Source organism: Notolabrus celidotus, chromosome 23, assembly GCF_009762535.1.
Source record: "Notolabrus celidotus isolate fNotCel1 chromosome 23, fNotCel1.pri, whole genome shotgun sequence".
NCBI classification, from domain to species: domain Eukaryota; kingdom Metazoa; phylum Chordata; class Actinopteri; order Labriformes; family Labridae; genus Notolabrus; species Notolabrus celidotus.
Genome location: NC_048294.1, coordinates 17,968,232 through 17,989,062, shown reverse-complemented (window position 1 = coordinate 17,989,062; position 20,831 = coordinate 17,968,232). Strand labels below are relative to the sequence as shown.

The 20,831-nt window shown below is 40.8% G+C and overlaps 1 protein-coding gene across 1 annotated transcript; it reads left to right on the top strand.

The window, feature by feature from the left end:
- Positions 1–858: 858 nt before the first annotated feature.
- naa40 (N-alpha-acetyltransferase 40, NatD catalytic subunit) lies at positions 859–20,489 on the top strand. The gene is made up of 9 exons (XM_034676233.1): positions 859–1,065; positions 1,146–1,235; positions 4,855–4,950; positions 14,459–14,511; positions 14,693–14,788; positions 15,222–15,380; positions 15,503–15,586; positions 16,605–16,682; positions 17,037–20,489. Exons 2-9 carry the CDS (start codon positions 1,230–1,232, stop codon positions 17,182–17,184), a joined length of 720 nt encoding a protein of 239 aa, XP_034532124.1. The 5' UTR covers positions 859–1,065; positions 1,146–1,229; the 3' UTR covers positions 17,185–20,489.
- The last annotated feature ends 342 nt before the right edge of the window (positions 20,490–20,831 follow it).

Sequence of the window (20,831 nt, the reverse complement as noted above, 5' to 3'; positions counted from 1 at the left end):
TCCCCAAAAAATAATAATCAAGTAAAGTGCAGATACTTAAAAAATGTACTTAAGTACAGTACTCAATTTAGTACTCAAGTAGTCAATTTACTCTGTTACTGTCCACCACTGGTTATTTAGTTTTATATAGAGGCCTACTACTGTAGTGCTTATTTTATTTCAATACAACTTTAAGATGAAAAAGAGCTCGACTTTGTTCTGTTATAATAACGATACCTTAAACATATGTCAGAAATTATAGTTTACAATGTGTGTATTTATTTAGAAAGGTGATGATCGAAAGTGATGAAGTAACCCAGATTGACCTTTTTTTTTTTTTTTTTTTTGAATATTTTACAATATTACAAACTCTCAATGAGGATGGTAAACACAGATTACAATCAATTACAGTGCAATTAACAAAAAGGGAATAATTTAGGAAAAAACAAACAAAATATTGTAAAACAACAAATAAGGTGCATCAGGGCTACTGAATGAGTCAGGCATCCAAAAGCAATATAAAGAAGAACAAAGGCACAAAAAGAGGCAATCAAAGTTCAGCGTAGCAAATAGCTGATTGGTCAGTCTGTATATAGAAAACAGTTTGGGACAAGGGGACATTTCATTTCAATTTTCTTTCCATGTTTGTCTGTTATAAAAGTGGGAAAAGATACACATACATACAAATATACACATACCTATATATATAAATGTATACATATATACATATTTCAAATTAAAATAATAAATTATGAGCAATATCTAAATATATATTGGTTGCATTTTTTCTCCTCCGCAGTTTTTTCAGGGTCGAAAAAAATAACGTAAAACCATTTACCCAGATTGATCCTTGAAATCCAGTTTGAGGGTGAATGGATACTCTGATGTCGGAGTTTGGGAAGAGCACGCGAATGCATCTCAGTTGGACGACGGAGAGCAGAGGAAAGAAAAGGGCAAAGAAGGGACCTGTAATAAATTCAGCCTCTCACTCTTGGCGCCAATCCGATTTAAAGAGAAAAACTGAACATTTTCTTTTGACATTTTCATCAAATCTGCGCCGAAGTGCTGCTTCTATCCCAGCTATCGGTGGGTGTTGTAGCCAGTTAGCCTCGTTAGCACATTATCTATCATTGTCATATTAATCTGGCCCCCTTCTTCTCCCTCAGAGAGTCACGATACTAATAACTCAGAGAAACAGGGACAATAGAGCTGCTTCTGCGGGGGCATCCACAACAACACACCGCTGCAAAATGGGGGTGAGTGGACTGTGTTTCTCTGATTGTGTGAATGAAATGTGGATGTTTGTGTCTCGTTAATGTGTGATGAGAGTGAGAGGAGAGGAAGAAAGAACAGGGAGAGGAAGACAGACCATGGTGGATTGATTTAGTAGAAGGTGGTGGTGGAGCTAGCTGTATAGCATATTGTGTGGTTAGCCTGAGCGCACTCTCTCCATTACAGGATATTTTTCAGCATTATTTCTGTCCTTATTACAGTCCTTCCCTCTGCACACACTTAACTTCTGCTGGGCCATTGTTAGTGAGCTAGCTGTGTTAACCACTTAGGAATGCCACAGACATGATGAGTGCTTTGCTAGCTATTTACCTTCCTGCTAACAAGGGAGGCTGCTAATCCACCAGCCCACCTGGTTATCATTAATCCAGGCTATGAGTTCACATCGACACCAGCTAGGCCCACACTCATGCCTGAAAGCTGTGCCCTAACTTTAGCCAATGTTTACTCAGCCTCTGCGAGCAGACATGAGTTTATCCTCCACTTTCACCACCTAATGCACGTGTTCCCATAGTCTCAGCTCGGTCTGCAGCCCCCTGTCTGTGCTTGGTACAGAGGTACAGAGGTACAGAGCTAATGCCTGAAGTTGGAAAGGAAAGACATTCCTTCCTCACATAGTAGTTCCCTCTGCTGCTGAGGTCTGGATCTAACGAAGGGATTTAGGTAATACCTGCTTGTTTGTTCAATGCTGGTCCATGAAGCATTAATGCACTATCTGAGGGCTGCACAGAGCATACACATCTTTAAAAGCAAACTCAAGACCTACCTTTTTAGTCTCAAGTTTCATTCTTATAACAGCTTTATTTATTTATTTACTAACTAGTTCAAAATTGAGTCACTTTTATTCTATTTTATTTATTTATGTACTTATTTATTTATTATTATTACTTACTTACTTTCTTTTAATGGTTTAATATTTTAGAGTTTTATTATCTCAGAAATTTACCTTTTCAGTCTCGCTTTTAACTGAGTTTCATTCTTATAACAGATTTATTTATTCATTTATTTATTATCTAGTTCAAATTTTAGTCGCTTTTATTCTATTTTATTTATTTATGTACTGATTTATTTTATTTTTGTAAGTATAGCTTATTTTCTTTTAATGGTTTAATATTTTAGTGTTTTATTATCTTAGAAATGTATTTTATTTTGGTGATTTTAATTTCCTGTGTTGAGTTTTAACATCCTATTTTACCTCCAGTTTTTCCTCATTAAGATATCATGAGAGCGTTTGTTCAGCAACATTTTATTTATTTATTTATTATCTAGTTCAAATTTTAGTCACTTGTATTCTATTTTATTTAATTGTGTACATATTTATTTATTTAGCATTTATTGAGCGTTTCCTCTGTTCGTTCAGCAATTTCTTTTTTATTGTTTATTTTATTTTCATTGTTTTTATTTCTATTGTTGCATATATTGTGTTCTTAACCTCATGATGGTAGGGTGGGTTTGGGGTTGGGATCTTTTTCTTAGTTTATTCTATTTTAAGTCTTTTATGTTGAGCACTTTGTGTTATAATGTCATTGTATGAAAAGCGCTTTATAAATCAAGTATGATTGATTGATTGATTGATTGATTGATCTGCACACTGAAAGCTTGGAGAACATATTTCTGAGAGTCTTGGCCTATATGAGAGACGTATCAGGAGGTAAAGGGCTACAAGTGATTGTAATTTATATCAATAAAACATCACTACATTATATAACAAAGCCTAGGGTAGCATTAGCTTTTGTATAACCCAAACATGTCTTATATAAATATTTTACACAACAGGGATAAGCAGAAAATCCTCATATTTGAGTAGCGGGTTCCTGTTAAGTGACTTAAATGATTAATTTGTTGAAGTCATAGGAGCTTATTTTCTGAGGTTAAGCAACTTCTTCTTTCAGATCTGTCAGGACAGACTTCAGCTAGACAGAAGAAAAGATTATATTCCCTTCTTCTGATGCTGTGTGAAACTCCTTTCTAACGGCTGTGGAGGAGTGCCCTGTCTGTTGCACAGCACAGATGCAGTCAGGGTAATTTGTGTGGCTGCACCATTGCTGATACTTGCAACGGAAATCAAGCCAAGAGCAGGCTCAGTAAGAGTATCAGTTTCAGAGATTTTTTCCAATACTACAGTCTGACACTGAGAGCTATATGGATCATCAGCGAGACAAACACACCCCAGTTTCACTCAGTTTCACTCAGCACTGGCGAATATTGCTCATAAAGCTACTGATATGAATACGGATGCTTTCATTTTGCAAACCCGCTGATGTCATCTTTCCTTTGGTGTTTTTAAAACAAGATTACGATCATGCTTATCATACAAGTAAGACGCCTCTTTAAGGTAACCTTTTTATTCATAGGGTTGATTTCTTTTGCTGTGATGTCTCTGATTATTTGTCCTCAGGCTGTCCTCCTGTGTCCATGTTGTCATGTCAACATATGATATTATCTGCTCTCAATGAGGTGTTAGCACACGCGCACTCGAGCAAACAAGCTAACAAATAAAACAAACAAAGCTGCTGAATCCATACACCTGATTTCACATGCCAATGTCTAACCTTTCTAAGTTGCGTTGAAGAACTCAACTTAATTTATATTGCACCTTTCATACATATAAACAGAAATGGTAAAATGGTAAAATGGTAAAAAGGCATTATTATAAATAAAATACTTAAAAAATAAGATCAAATAAAAGCAATACAGTAAAATTAATAAAATAAATAAGAGCGGAAAGAAAAGTTACAAATAAGGTAGCGTTGACAAGATCAGATGATAACGGGGAATAAAATGGATAATTAAATAAGATAAATAAATGTTAAAGCAATGATTAAAATGATAATAATGCAGTCTAGGGCTAAAAATGAATTACTCTAAATTAAAAGCTAGATTAAAAAGAAAGAAGGGAAAGACAGTCAAAATCATGTTTAAAAACAAAAGAAGAAGCTGGACAGCTGTTGAATTTTTCAAAGTTGGCCCAAAGTGCACTCTTGCCTATCTTGGACACTGTGATGTCTCATGAAGACGTCGTGCTCTCTGACAGGCCGGCCTCTTTGCTAAATAGATGAAGTCATGTAGTCTTTTGGTTTAACATGAAAAGGAATTGCAGCACTTTGGTACAGAGACACAATGAAGACAAGTATCACGTCTTAGCAGAGCCAGAAAGCCTTAAATTATATGAGCAGCCTCACAGTGGAGATCCAGATGAAAAGGACTGCTTTGAATCTATAATTGATTACATGGGATTGAATAAGAGAGAGGATTTCCAATAAATTACATCAAAAGAAGAATCTTTGATTTTTTTCTTGGAGTGACAGCATGGTAGAGGATTCTGAAGCACAAATCTGATTCATGCTTTATTTTAGACTTTTTTTAATTTAAAAGATATAAGTAATTTTCTGTCATTGAAGGATGATCCACTTAAATGGTGTAGAAGAATAACGGTCTTGTTTCGACACATGCTTGATATATTTTCCCATTATTTTCTCCCATCTACCTCCTCTTATTTCATCCATTCTTCTGTCTTCCACACGTCTGCTACCACTTTAACATATTTCGTCACTCATCCTTTCCCTGTTTGTTTCCTGTGTCCAGAGAAAGTCCAACAGAGCAAAGGAGAAGAAAGCCCGGCGTCTGGAGGAGAGGGCGGCTATGGATGCTGTTTGTGCAAAAGTGGAAGCAGCAAATAAGGTAATCCTGCTTTCAGACTAACAGAAGGAGCTTTACGGCAAGGTATTGACACATTGCAACAACAGGTCCCACAGAAAAGCGTCGACCTCCTGGCCTTTCATGCGTTGATTCAGGCTTTCCTCTGGATTCAAGTTGCAGCCAGGCCCAGCACAGCTCTGAAAACCCCCCTTGTGCACTGCGGTGTTTATCATTTGTAAAGTTATAGTCACAGTCATGGGTCAGTGTAATGATACTAAACACCAGGGATGCCTTCATTGCCCTGAATAAACCAGCAGTTGAAAATCACATGACAGGAACAGCCAAATTCAGCGCTGTGTTTATTCATGCATCATTTATCAACGTTTCTAAGTTTTCCACAGCTGACAGCCTCTGTAGTCTCAAGGTGGGCTTCAGTTTTAGTAAACCCTACCCAACACAAAGCTCACTTGCCTTGAGCTGAGATTTATCCCCCTTTTGAGCCAGCCTTTCCCAGGACTGCCTGCTCTCCTTACTTTTCTGTGTCACTTTGTCCCAGAAAGGGCCACTCTGCGATGCATGCTGTTCTCTCTCCCAGCTCTCTCCCTCTGTAGATGTGCCAGCAGCAGGAATGTAAGAAATTCTCCCAAAGTAACATTTGTATTTGTTTATGCTGCAGCCAACAGAAGTGAATCTTGACTTAGATTAATGCTTCAAGAGAACAAATACTGTATTTGTTGACTGTTTTAAAAAGTATTTTAAACACTACTGAGGGGGTTTTCCGTGGCTTTAAAATAGAGAAGAAATTGGCAGACCTATTGGGCACGAGGCCTAAACAAGAGTCTCTTTTGTCGTGGAAAAAGTCAAATGACTTATGAAGGAGTTAAATATAGACGCATAGACTTCACATCATCTGTTGATGCGAAGCCTAAACTTGCATCCATTTGTATTATTATTATACCCTCCCTCCTAATACAACTGCATAACTCACATCTGTGCTCAGGGGCCCAGTATCTCATTGTGCATTCTAGAAAAGGGGGATATGTAATTTGAGATAACTCATGGGGCCAAAGTGCAGCTGATTTTGTGGGCAATTACTCTGAGTGACCAAGGGAGCCAGAACACTGGTAGCCCTACCATTTTTCAATCAATCAATCTTTATTTATATAGCGCCAAATCACAACAAATGTTCTCTCAAGATGGTTTTACAAACATAGCAGGTCTAGACAGTACTCTGTTAAATTATTAACAAAGACCTAAAATCAAGACAGGATAAGATCCAGTCCCCTCTCATCTTAATCCACCATGAGCATTGCACCTAACAGTATCTAGCTAGTTACAGCTGCAAGGACAAACTTCCTTTAACAGTCAGAAACCTCGAGCAGAACCAGACTCATGTTAGACAGACATCTGTTTGTTTTACTACCTGTGGGAGTCCCATTTGGTCTATTCAGATCTCAAGCCATGAGCATCACACCATGCAGTATTAAGCTAGTTACAGCGGCAAGGAAAAACGTAATTTTAACAGGCAGAAACCTTGAGCAGAACCAGACTCATGTTAGACACACATCTGCATGTTTTACTACCTGTGGGAGTCCCATTTGGTCTACTCAGATCTTGAGCCTGTTACGCTCTCATCAGGAGGACAGTTTCTGTTGTAGGTCCTGCAGTAGTAGCAGAATGAAAAAGTAAACACTGCAGCATGCAATCGCAGTGTTCTAAACATGGCGGGTCCAATGAACACGCTTCAAATCAATCAGAAACTTGCAGCTCCTGCAGCTTGCAGACCCCCCCCCCATGGCCCAGGGACTTTCGAAAAGTACTACCCCCCTAGCAGGGTTTTTTTAGGGGGGAGATTATCTACTGGTCGAAATGCACGTAGCTCTGGGGTAAAGTTCCTCCGGTTGAAAAACGCCCTTTATCCTCTGTAGTGGCGTTTCCTCCGGATGCCAAAGCCACGAAAGAGCTGTGGGCACGATAATTTATTTCAGACGCAAACGACACGAGAGGTGATCCAGTTTGAATCTTTTAATTAAGCATAGCAAATAAAAGTCACATGTCACATGTCGCATGGTAAAATAACTGTATGCTCTCGCACCTGGCACAGCTCTCTGCTCTCACTCACTCAACATGCACCAAGTGAGTCACTCTTTAACTGACAAGGGAGCCAATCACATTCCAACAACTCTAATTATTGTATTGTGGCTCCTACATTACCGGCCCCTAATGGTTAAGCAGAACGATTAAACATTATCAATTAACATAAATACTAAGAGCCACTTAATCTATGACCAAACTAACTCAAACATATAGTCATCAATCTTCAAAGAAACGTACACTATGATGTCAAATTCTTATTCATCAGTCCTTTTTCTCAACACCTCTTCGTGTTGTCCTTTGGTGTTTACACTGCTTCTTGTAGCAAGCACACTTTATTTACAGGTCTTTCCAGCACACTGGTTTTAGTCTGCAGCTTCACTCGGCGTACAGTTCCACTGGAGTCAGGTAGGGTTTGGATTATCCTTCCCAATGTCCATGTGTGTCGTGGTGATGACCCATCAACAACAATCACCACGTCTCCAGGGCTGAAGTTTCTCTGCTGTGTGGACCATTTCTGGCGCTCCTGAAGGAGTGGCAAATATTCACGGGTCCATCTAGTCCAAAATAAATCAGCCAGATATTGTACTTGCCTCCAGCGTCTCCTGGCATATTGGTCATCCTTGCTGAAGGTCCCAGGTGGCATGTTGGGCTGTACTTTCATCAGCAACAAATGGTTGGGTGTCAATGGCTCAATATCAAGTGGATCATCTGAGATGCTTGTGATTGGTCGTCCATTGATTATGCTTTCAACCTCACACAGGAGGGTTTGAAGACCATCATCTGTGAGAGTCTGCTCTTTCATTAGGGCACCAAGAATCCTGCGTACAGTACGTATTTGCCGTTCCCAAACTCCTCCTTGATGGGAAGCAGCCGGGCTGTTGAAAATCCATTTTATGCCTCTTTTGTGCATTGCCTTTTCAATGTCAGATTGGTCCAGGTCTTCAACGGCCTCTCGCAACTCCTTTTCTGCACCAACAAAATTTGTGCCGTTGTCAGAGCGCATGATGGAAACCTGCCCTCTTCTGCTTGTGAAGCGTCGCAGGGCGTTGATGCAAGAATTGGTGTCAAGACTGTCTGCTATCTCTATATGCACTGCCCTGATGGTGAGGCAAGTAAACAACACACCGTACCTTTTGACAGTACCCCGTCCACGTTTTACATCAAAGGGTCCAAAGTAATCAACACCTACGTTTGTAAAAGGTGGTTGGTCTGGTAAAAGACGATCTTCTGGCAGATTTGCCATTTTTTGTTGTCCAACTTGGCCTCGCAGTCTTCTGCAGACTGTGCATTGTGATATAAGCTTGCGAATGGCTGAGGTTGCTTGAGGAATCCAAAATTTCTGTCTTAGCTGTGACAACATGTAGTTGCGCCCACAGTGTCCAATCTTTTCATGAACATCACGCAGGATGAGAGTAGCGACTCTGGAATGCTTAGAAAGGATTGCTGGATGTTTTGCATCCACTGGCATCGCTGATTTGTCCAGTCGTCCTCCAACTCTCAGGATGCCGTCTTGCAAAGTGGGGTCAAGCTTGTACAGCTGACTATTCTTCTTGATGGTCAGATTACCATGGAGAGCCTTCATATCCACAGGAAACCACTGCTCTTGACTGTGTCGGATGATTTCTGCTTCTGCAGCCTTCAGTTCTTCCAAGGTCAGTGTTTTCTTTTCCATAGCAGATCTGTACTTCTTCATTTGCTGCCGCACAAATACCCTCTGTTTCTCTTGGTTTTTCTCTGACTGACTGATGGAGCATTGAAACTCCTTTCTTCTGTCTTTCAGGTGTATCAGTGTTTCCTTTGCTCTCAGAATCCATGCAACTGCTCTTTTTAGTCTGTCCCAACTAGAGTAGTACTTCAGCAGTTTGTTTACAGGATCTGACTTTTCTTCAGCTGTGATGGTATTTACTGTGATACCCTTGACCTCTGTGTCATTTTGCAGATTTGGTGTTGCATTATCTGGTCTCTGTGGCCATTCACTTTCTGGCTGGAGCAAAAAATATGGTCCGTTTATCCATGTTTCACTTTGCAACAATTTCTCAACTTTCATGCCTCTGGTGGCCTGATCTGCAGGATTGTCTGACGTTCTGACATATCTCCACTGCACAGAACTTGTAGCCTCTCGTATGAGAGTAATCCTATTTGCCACAAAGGTTTTAAAGCGAGCTGTCTCACTATCAATGTACTTGAGTACTGTCGTACTGTCAGTCCAGAAGATAGACTGCTGCAATGGGATTTGCATCTCTTCTTGCAACATCTTGTCTACCTTAACTGCTACCACTGCTGCAGTTAACTCGAGCCTTGGAACAGTGACCTGTTTAAGTGGAGCCACTCTTGACTTTCCCATCACAAGGGAACAGTAGGTTCTGCCTTGCTCATCTGTTAACACAAGATAAGAGGCTGTACCATAGGCACTCTCACTTGCATCAGAGAAATGGTGCAGACGTGCTTCCACTATGTGCCCCAATTCCTTCGGCTTAACACACCTCTTTATGCTAAAGCCTGCAAGGTGAGCCAGATCTTCCAACCACTTCCTCCATCTTTCAGCTTGGTTGCCAGTAACTATGTCATCCCATCCATGCTTCTCCTTACACAGGTTCCTCAAGAGAAGCTTTGCAGGAAGTACAACTGGAGCCAAGAAGCCAAGAGGGTCGTAGATGGAGTTTACAACAGAAAGGACACCTCTTCTGGTCATTGGCTTGTCTTGCAGCTTGATGCTGTATGCAAATGCATCCTCTTCTGTGTGCCACTTTACACCAAGTGCTCGTTCAGTGGATAGAGCATCATGAGTCAGATCAATATCTTTCAGATCGCTGGCTCTGTGTTCTGCAGGAATGGATGATAAGACCTTTCTGCTGTTGCTGACCCACTTCGTAAGGTTAAACCCTCCTTCCAAACACAGGTCTCTAAGGTTCTTAATCAAAGCAACAGCTTCTTCCTCAGTGGATACAGATTTTAAACAGTCGTCCACATAGAAGTTGTGCAGTACTGTTTCAACTGCTACTGGATCTGCCGTGTCCTTTCTATCCTCTGCCGTTCTGTGCAAAGCATACGAGGCAACACTAGGAGACGAAGTTGCTCCAAAAAGGTGCACAGCCATCCGGTACACCTTCATTGGTGCATTCAGATTACCATCCGGCCACCACAAGAACCGCAGCAGGTCTACATCCTCATCAGGAACTCTCACCTGGTAGAACATCGATTCAATGTCTGCCATCATCGCTACTGGTTCTTCTCGGAACTTTAGTAAGACCCCAATGAGCGTGTTGGTGAGATCCGGTCCTTGCAGTAACTGACCATTCAGTGTTACATCCTGAAATGATGCTGTGCAGTCAAACACCACACGGATCTTCTTTTTCTTTGGATGGTACACCCCATGATGTGGGACATACCAGACCCTGTTGTCTTTGCGGTCAAGCTGTTCTGGAGGGACTTCAACAGCGTAGCCATTGGAAAGTATGCTCTCCATGAAAGCCTTGTAGTCTTCCAGGAACTCACTGTTCTTTCTCAGTTTTCTTTTCAGGCTAACAGCTCGTTGCTCTGCCACACAGTGGTTATTTGGCATCTTGGCTGTTTCATGTCTCAGTGGAAGTCCTACACAGTAATGTCCTTCCTTGTACTTGGTAGTTTTCTGCACTGACAGCATGAACTGTTTGTCTTCCTGAGACATCTCTTCCTTGTCATCATAGCAACGCTCTGGGAAGTCAGTGTTGTACTGTTGTACTACTAACTGTTCTATTTCCATCACTGAACTTCGGTTGACAGTGTAATGAGTTGCTCTATCCATGGTACCATTGGTCTCACTGTTCACAGGTCCGCACACCATCCAACCCAGGACAGTCTTCACAGCATAGGGCCCATCATCTTGACTGTTAATGATGTGCCATGGCTCGATTGCCTTTGAGTTGTTTGCTCCTATTAGAAGACCAACGTCTGCATCAATATGTGGTAGGCTTATTTGGTTCAGATATGGCCACTTTTGCAGATGTTGTTGACTTGGGATGTTTTCTTTCTGAACTGGGATGTTGGAATGTGTGAACACCTTTGGTAACTGGATGTATACTGTCTCTTCCAGTCCACACACTTCCAAGTCTGAGATCCTGTAACTGCTCATAAGTGTTGATTCACCTGGTGCCTTCTGGCTCATTGTGCTAAGCAAGATCTGAGTCGGCTTTCCTTTCACATTGAGTCTTCGTCGTAACTCCTCTGTACAAAATGTGCCGGTACTCCCAGGGTCTATAAAGGCATATGTCTCTATGGACTTTCCACCCTTTTGGGATCTCACTTTCACTGGCACAACTGATAACAAACATTCTGTTTCTCCGGCCCCAGTATAGCCCACTATTTCTTGAGCAACAGACTTTGAAGCCCCTGAAACTTCCTCCTTAGTGATGTTATCATCTTTCGTCAACACAGATGTGCTCTTGCTTGCTTCTCTATCATCATGAAGGATGTCTGGATGTCTCTGTGAGCACTGTTTGCACACCAGTCTTTTTTTGCAGGTCTTGCTCATATGGCCTTGTGTTAAGCACCCAAAACATAGTCCCTTTGCTTTGAGGAATTCAACACGATCCTGGTGGGCTAGAGCTTTAAACTTGATGCAATGTTCCACTGTGTGACTCTTCTGACAGAAAAGACATGGTATTCCAAAAGCGTTAGCGTCTTGAAATGAACTAGCCTGCTTTGTTGTTATATCCAACTTTTTCTTTTCTGCTGACACGTTGGTTGCAAAGCTGCTTCCTTTCACTCCACTTTTCACAGTATTCCCTTTGTCTTTGTCTTTGACTCTTCCGGCTGTAGATGTGCGTAGATGGGTGTCTTGGAGGTCTCCAAAGAGTGGATCCATAGCTATTTTTGCTTGACGATCAACAAAGAGAACAAGATCTGCAAATCTGGCTCTATGTCCTCTCCTTTCCTTGATGTCAAATGCCACATTTCGCCACTTATCTCTCACCTTGTATGGTAATTTGGATACCACTATTCTCATGTTTGTCGGGTTATCCATTTCTTCCATAAACTCCACATCTTCCATTGTATTACGACAGCCAGTCAAAAATACTGCATAAGTGTTCAATGCCTTTCCGTCTTCAGACTTGATTGGCGGCCACTTTAATGCCTTGTCAATGTAAGCGCTAGCTATCATTAGCTCATCTCCGTAATGTTTTTGAAGCAGTCTCTTTGCTTCTTTGAATCCTCTTTGCGGAGCCATATGTTCACAACTACGCACAAGCTCTTGTGGTTCTCCTGCAGTGTACTGTTGCAAGTAGTACAGCTTGTCCTGATCGCTGTCAGTCCTCTGTTCGATGGCTTGTTCAAAGGATCTGATAAAAGATCTGTAGGCAAGCGGATCACCTTTGAACACTAAAACGTCTTTAACAGGCAGCTGAGCTTGTTTCTGTTGGCTAACTAGCATCTCTGTAATCATATTTTGCTTCTGCATTACTTGAAGTATGCCGTCACTGCTGTTGTTACCCTGGTGACTGTCAGTGTTGTGTGTCTGTCTTGTCCTCACTACCTGCGGCTTTGTAAGTTTCAAAGGCCTTGATGGAATCTTATTCGTATACGAAGGTACGGTAGCAGGTTGAGGATACTCCTGTTCCTCTTCCTCTTCCTCTTCCTTCGCTCTAAGTCCACCTACTACATGTGATCGGACATAGCTGTTCATGCCATCCTCTGATTTCTCATACTCTTTCAGTACTCTTACTTGGGCTCTTTTTTCTGCAATAGCTGACTCTAAAGTAAGTCTTTCCAGTTTGGCTTTAATTCGCGCTTCCTCCAATTCAAGCTCCTGTTTCGCTTGTAGAGCTGCAGCACGCTCCACTAAGACAGCTAGTCTTGCTTCTTCGTTAGCACAAACGGATGACCTGTTAGACATGACAGATGAGCGTCCGAGAGTTGAACCCTTTTTTCGTAAAGATTTTCTACCACCAACTGTCACTTGTGATGCACTATCCTCAGGGCTCACCTCATCGTTAACATCTTCATCCTGTACCTCGCTATTAACATTATCGTCAGCTGCATTGTCTTCGTTTGTTTTGCTTTCACTCAAAGCATTCATCCACTCTTCAGTTTCTTCTTCAAACTGTTTGATAACCAACATCTTAGGCTCGAACCAGTTATTGATGTCAGCATCCAGTTCTTCTTCAGGCAGAAGTTTTCCCACTTGCCGGTTAAGTTCTTCAAACTCACAAACAAGAGTATTGAAATCGTTGGACATAAAGTCTTGCACTTTTCTCAGGTTGCCAGAATCACTCCTCAAACTCTCAATTTCTTTCCTTTTGCCAGTTATCTGAGCTAAAACTCCTCTCCTGGCTCCAATGAATCTATGCAATTTGTCCTCCAGTGCTCTCTCTGTTAGCTTAACAGTCCTCTTGGATTCAGTGTCGACAGCATCCATAACTTCCTTTTCTTCAGTCATACTTTCAGCAAAACAATGCGTAAATTGCATGCATATCACAAAAAAAGGTATCTCCACTTTTTACATTAACATGTGCATGACAACTTCCGAACACGCAGAGTCTTCTATGGCTTCCGTCAAGGCAAGCTGTTTTCTTTGTAGGCAGAGAAATCCACTATTAAGCTTACGTTAGCACTTTGCATCAAATTAGCATCATCACTCTTCATACACTTCAGGAGTTGAAATCAAAACAATACTTTTGTTACCTTTCCTGGTACTTTAGCTCAGTTGTTGGCGGAAGTCTTCCACAAAAAACTCACATGCGTTAGTGAAAGTCCAGCTTTCCTTCGAAAAAAGTATTCCTTTCCTTCGAGCAGTTATTTTACTTAATGTAGTGGCGTTTCCTCCGGATGCCAAAGCCACGAAAGAGCTGTGGGCACGATAATTTATTTCAGACGCAAACGACACGAGAGGTGATCCAGTTTGAATCTTTTAATTAAGCATAGCAAATAAAAGTCACATGTCACATGTCGCATGGTAAAATAACTGTATGCTCTCGCACCTGGCACAGCTCTCTGCTCTCACTCACTCAACATGCACCAAGTGAGTCACTCTTTAACTGACAAGGGAGCCAATCACATTCCAACAACTCTAATTATTGTATTGTGGCTCCTACATCCTCTTTGTTTGGAGGGCAGAGGTTTTTCTGCCTTTACATTTGGAAACAGATGATTCCTGAATCCGAAGAGTAGAAGTGCACCTGGAGATATGTTCCATCAGCAAGTAATCTGCCTGCTGTTTTATTTATGACGTTTTTTGTTTCCAATGTTTAGACGGCTCAGTTTTATTTCCTGGAGCACACAGTGAACTCCTTTGATGTGTTCCTTTTTCTTGCCAATTCCATGAATCCAAAGGAAAAACAGCTAATCCGAATGTATTAGTTGGATCAAAAATACAACATAGAGGCACATTCAAAGCTGCAGTCCCATCATCTATTAAAAAGAACTGTCTTGTGGTTTTGAAAGTCTCTGGAGCTAATTTTGCCCCTTGTCCTCACAGCTTGATGACCCACTGGCTGCCTTCCCAGCCTTCAAAAAGTACGACAGAAATGGGTACGTATCACTTTAAACGCCTACAGAAGACTTCTTCAGTATCTCATGGAATACATATTGTTTCATTTTCTCCATGGGGGGGAGAGAGGGGGTCCGATGATAGTGTTTATACCTGTGATAAAAACAGCTATGCATACATATTTGAGATGTTATGACCTTGTTTTCTTGTCCCCATGTCCAGGCTGAACCTGCAGATAGAGTGTAAGAGAGTGACCTCGCTCAACCCGCTGTCGGTGGAGTGGGCCTTTGAACTAACCAGAGCCAACATGCAGACACTGTAAGAAGTCTGTTCTGTCCTGTTTCCTTTTTTAAACCGTAGATGAGGAACACAGAGATGAATGGAGGGACTCACAAGATATGAATGTTAGATTATAGTTCTGTGAAAAGTGCAAACAAGCCAGAAATTCTTAGAGTGCAGGACAATTGGAGAGGGACATCAAACAGCTACAGAGTAAGTTGTGGATCACTGAAGAGCCTGTGGAGAGGAGAAAGAGGAGAGGCAGACAGATTTAAGATTTAAGCAGAGATATGAGAAGGTCCCCTCTTTGACTTTGACTGAGTTTTACTTTTGTTTCATTAACAAATAGCACCAAGTCAGTCAAAACAAGATTTGTTCTATTCAGGGAAATGTCTTTTCTGAGTTGCACTGACGGACAGAATCAGGACAAATGTGGGATTAAATGTGTGTTGTTGTTTTTTCAAATCTCCAGGTACGAGCAGAGTGAATGGGGATGGAAGGAGAGGGAAAAGAGGGAGGAGATGAATGACGAGAGGGCGTGGTACCTTCTGGCCCGTGACGGCGACTCTGCCCCCGTTGCCTTCTCTCACTTCCGATTCGACGTGGAGTGCGGGGAGGAGGTTTGCTATTGGTACGCCACTGATCTAGGAGGATTTTGATTTAAGATAACACAGCAGCTTTTATTTTGAAAATTCCTTCTTTTTATTTTACAGCGTGTTCACTCTGATCTGACTTGTCATCTTTTGTCTTCAGCTATGAGGTTCAACTAGAAAGCAGAGTGCGGAGGAAAGGACTTGGCAAGTTCCTTATTCAGATACTTCAGCTCATAGCGAACAGGTAAAATGTTTTGATCATTTCTTCACCACTTAGTGACAGGAGATGAGATAGGATCCCAGTGTGTCAGTGTGCCAGTTCCCCTGGCATTTTAAGCCTATAGCAGCATAAATAAGAGCTGGTCCAAGCCTGATCTAGCTCTAACTATAAGCTTTATCAAAAAGGAAAGTTTTAGGCCTACTCTTAAAAGTAGAGAGGGTGTCTGCCTCCCGGACCCTGACTGGTAGATGATTCCAAAGGAGAGATGCCTGGTAAATGAAGGTTCTACCTCCCATACTACTTTGAGAGACTTTCCGTACGACAAGCAGGCCTGCATGCTGAGAGCATAGGGACCTAGATGGGTAATACATCACTATGAGCTCTTTAAGATACAAAGGTGACCATTAAGAGCTCTGTGGATCAGAAGAAGGATTTTAAATTCTAGTCTAGATTTTATGGGGAGATGGAGAGATGTGCTCTCTTTTCCTACTTCTAGTCAGTACTTGAGCTGCAGCATTTTGGACCAGCTGAAGAGTCTTTAGAGACTTATTAGAGCAGCCTGATAAAAGGGAGTTACAGTAATCTAACCTGAAAGTAACAAACTAGTAGACTAGTTTTTCTGCGTTGCTCTGAGACAGGATGTCTAATTTTTGAAATATTGCGCAAGTGATAGGACTTCCAGATTACTAACAGAGTTGCTGGATGCCAGACTGATGCTGTCTAGAGTCAAGGCTGAATTATTGAACTAATCTATTACAAAATCAAGTGATAAAAGAGTAAAATGTTGAAGATTTTAACACTTGGTACAACCCTGAAACCAATATCTGATCGACCACATGAACAAGTTTAAAGAGAGAAAATGTTTTGACTAAAATTAAAGACTGAAATATTTATTTACTAAAACTACAAAAGGTTCAAATGTGACTAAAACTAACAGGCACTTTGTTCTAAAGACCAAGACTAACTCCACAGGTCTCTTTTAAGGAAGCTGTCTGACATCATTCATGTGTTTTTCATCCACTCTCCTGCTCTTTGTGTTCAGTACGCAGATGAAGAAAGTGATGTTGACGGTTTTCAAACACAACCATGGGGCTTACCAGTTCTTCAGAGAAGCTTTACAGTGAGTACATTGCTGCTATCAAGGAGAAATTTAAAAAAAAAACTGGAGAAAAGGGTTTTTTTTGTTCATTCTGATGTCAGACTTTGAGAACAGGCTCATCTGATGTAAAGAAGCAAAACTGCTGTGTATTTGTTTCTGTAGGAGAATGGTTTCCAGGACTTATTGGCTGAAAAAATACGTATTTCCACAACTCAACAACTTCTATGACACTTCCTATAATTAGGCCTTGGTCCTTAAAAGTCACTGCATAATTATTGTCATCCCTTTTTTAAATAATGCTTAAATGTGTGCAAGAAGTGTTGTCGTTGTTTTTGACCTCAGTCTTCCTAACGCCCCTCCTTTTCTCACTTCCAGGTTTGAAATAGATGAAACTTCACCGAGCATGTCTGGGTGCTGCGGCGACGACTGCTCTTATGAGATCCTGAGCCGGCGAACCAAACACGGCGAGGCCTCGTCTGGACACACCCACGGGGGTGGGCACTGTGGGGGCTGCTGCCACTGATTGGCTCCAGCCTGCCACCTTTTATGATTGGTTTAATGCCAGCAACTTTCATTTGTGGGTGTGTGTGAAAGCTTGAGCTGCCTGCTACTCTGCAGACATTTTTTGAGTTTGGATGGCTGTAGAGTGCCGTTAAAAATGAACCAATGGTGAAACACCTGGCTACAGATGTTGTCTCATCAGGGGGAGAGATTTATGCTTTTATTTTTTTGTATTCCTGCGACAAAAGCAGTATGCAGTGTGAGCTTTCACACACAACTTCTGTTTTTTCTTTCCTACGTCTTGTTTTAATGTCCACCATCTCCTCTCATTCTCTTATCCCAGTCTAAGATGACAAGTTTTTCAGAGTCTAGATCAAGCTAAGGCATTGCCAACATTCTCAAACACTGCTCTCATCCTCTCATGTATTACACCTTACTGGATCATGTGCAGCACCTCTGACCTAAATTGGCAGCTGGCTCAAGACAATAATAAAGAAACACACCACCTCCTGTCCAAACTACTCATGCCCAAGATCGGATTTAGAAGTAGATGTCTGTTAATCATGCTTTCTATTAGATATCCAATAATGCTGAACTGATATTCAGCTAGTACAAACCCCTGATTTCTCTGGGACCTCAAAATGAAACTACAAGCCTGTTTGGGCTGAATGCGGTCCTCTTGGACTCCAGAAAACCAGCCTGAGAAGCCGAGCTGTAATGTGATGTAATGGCTGTTAGAGTTGCGAGTGACATGCATATAGCATGTGACATGCAAGTTCTCTAACAAGATCATTGCAGCTAGCGCAAACTGCAGGGTTTTAAATCACAGCAGTCCACTCACTACTGTTACAAGAGTAGTCTGCTGTAAGGACCGTCTCTTCATTCAGGCGACACCAAAATATAGAAGTATCTCATGTGCTTTAAAATGTTTCAGCCTACGAGACGAGTTGTCCAAGATTGCCTTTTTTAAAGTGTGTTAGTATTTACAATTTAATTGAAGTAAAAATGTTCTCTAAAAATTTGCCTCAAACCATGAAAATAATCCCAGTGTGTCTATGTGGCTCGTTCAGGTGTTAAATGCGTGTGGGCTAGAAACATCACTCAGAGGATCACATCATGAACTACAGCTCTGTGTTCTGCCTCACAGCAGACACGGGGCTCTCAGGTTCATGAAGGCTCCAGTTTTTGTAAGATTGTATCCTCCACCCCACTCTCCTGATCCTTGTGCCTCTGTTCTCCCTCCATGTCCTAAAAGCGCTGAACCTTCACTGCAGGCCTGTTTACGTTACTCTCATCTATATCCATCTTGTAAAATTGCATCACCCCTGCTTGCCTCTTCTTTCACTCGTTTCCCAAGAGGTACTTATGATAAACAAGTAGATGTTGACGCTAGGTTTTGCTGTATTTAAAAAAAGAAAAAGAAAAAAAGAACTAAAACCATCATCCATCTCTTCTCTTATCTATTCTGTAAGCATGAACAAATCATATTGATTTAATACGGACGAGGATTGGTAGGAGAAACCTCTTCCTTTGTGGCCATTTGAAGCTGATGAATGCTTTTAACTTGGAGGACAGACCGTAGATTGGGTGTATGAATGATGGATTGATTGCAGGACACTGAAAGTGTTTTGTTTTTTTTTTTAAGGTTGTTATTCCTCTTCTTAGTTGTCAGCTATTTTCCCGGCCCTCGGTTACGGTTTGCATGAGAATATATTTTCTAACTGAACTCGTAAGTCAAAAAACAGGATTCCACAAGAGTAGTGCTGCTTCTGAACTTCGGCATTACTGTTTGAACGCTTTTGTTAATCCTTGAATATGTGAATATTTCATACAACTCTCACCATCATGGCAAGGTACACATATGTGGAAGGGGTGCTTGTATGGAATATCAGAGTAATGTTGGTGTGAGTCAGCACAAACTCAATACTGTAAGATTTTGGTAAAGTTGTGCTCTACACCTCCTGCCGCTCTTTTTAGGATTTAAAATGCCACCCTTAAAAGACTTCTGCCACCACTTTGCTCTTTTCAATTTCATATCTGTTTACAAAAAGCCCCATTGTATTTTTTGACAGTTTTAAGTGGGAGTAGGCCGGGTCAGGAGCCTTCCCCTAACTCTTACTCTCTAGGACTCTCCTCAGAGTCTCCTCCTGGGCTGGCTGTAAAGACGACTGTTTCTGATGTGTCTGTTTGAGGCTCTCGGAGCGTTTTGTAATGTTTTTTTAGGCAAGTTCTACTTAAATGTTACACAAAGTAACGCTGCAAAGAATGTGACACGCAGAGAGTTTCTTAGACCGACCTAAATCTGGCGTAAAAGAACAATTATCCACCACCCACGCGAAAAACCTTCAGATGACTAATCCGGTTCTTGAGATGAAAGTTTTGGGTTGGTTCCAGAATAAGCAGGGACAAAAAAATAACAACTGGAATCGTAGTATTTGGTTCTCATGCTTGTTTACCCATAAACAAAAAAAAAGTTTAACGACATATTGCTTGTTTTAGTGCTAGATTACCTTCTGATAAGTACAGTAAATCATTTTTGTACTGCATAGGTTACAAGAAAAAGAGGACGTTGTACATAGTGGTAGTATATCAACCGACTGACAGTCTCTCTCTCAGGTTAATCAAACGTAATCAAACCTCATCTGTTACATTGAACAGCCATGTTGTCAGTTAGCTGTTGGATCGGCCAAAGCTCTGACTAAAAGTCAGTTTTTTCGTTTGTGTGTCATTTCATAATATTCAAAGAAACTGATTTAAAAGCATTGTCTTAAATTTAAGTGGTTATAATTCTTATAAGTTGCATTAATTGAAAGGCTGCTTATCCCATCTGAAATAGCTTAAAAGAAAAAATATGACGCAAAGTTAAAACTGACCCTGGATCAGTGCTTTGGTGTTACATTCATTCCAGACAGATGGGCTTTCTTTAAAAAAAAACCAACTCATTGGCAGTAAAACTGCTTCCTGAACAATTCTTGAGTTTGAAAATGAGCCAAAACTTCAACTGTTTATTTTAAGTCAATGAGTGCTTTCATTTCTGGAAAAGGTTTCATCCCCTCAAAGTCACAGGTTTCTTTCTCTTGGTCTTTTCTCTATGTATATAAATATATATAAGCTGTTGTGGATCCATCTTCATTTTCATTTCTTGGCCTTTTACAGGGAAGACACTTTTTTAAACATGATGTTAAAAAAACAGAACTCCATGTTTGAGAGTGAGTGTTACAGTCCTGTCCATAAACGACAATGAAAGGGAAAACTGAGTCATTATGCCTTGTCAGTGTTTTATTTGTATGTAACAAATAAAGGAAAGTTGTTTGACTTTTCAACAGACGCCTTGAAGTTTTTTTTTTTTTACTAATATACTGATGTTTGACTTGTGTTTTTTACAGGATTATATTAAAAAAATGTAATGTGGTTTCTGGGCTGGAAATATAATATTTATTAGAGTTCTAAAAGTTGAAACAGGGAAATGCAAGAACATTTTAAACACTTAATTCCTGCATCCTGGTGAATATTTTTGTGACCAATTGTGGTGGAAATTGAAATATGTAAAAGTAAAACACAAAACTATTATTTACCTTTTATATTATTGATTGGATTACATAATTAACATATAATCAACAACAAGGGCATCCAGAGGGCACTTCTTTTTTTTTACATTTTACACGTTTG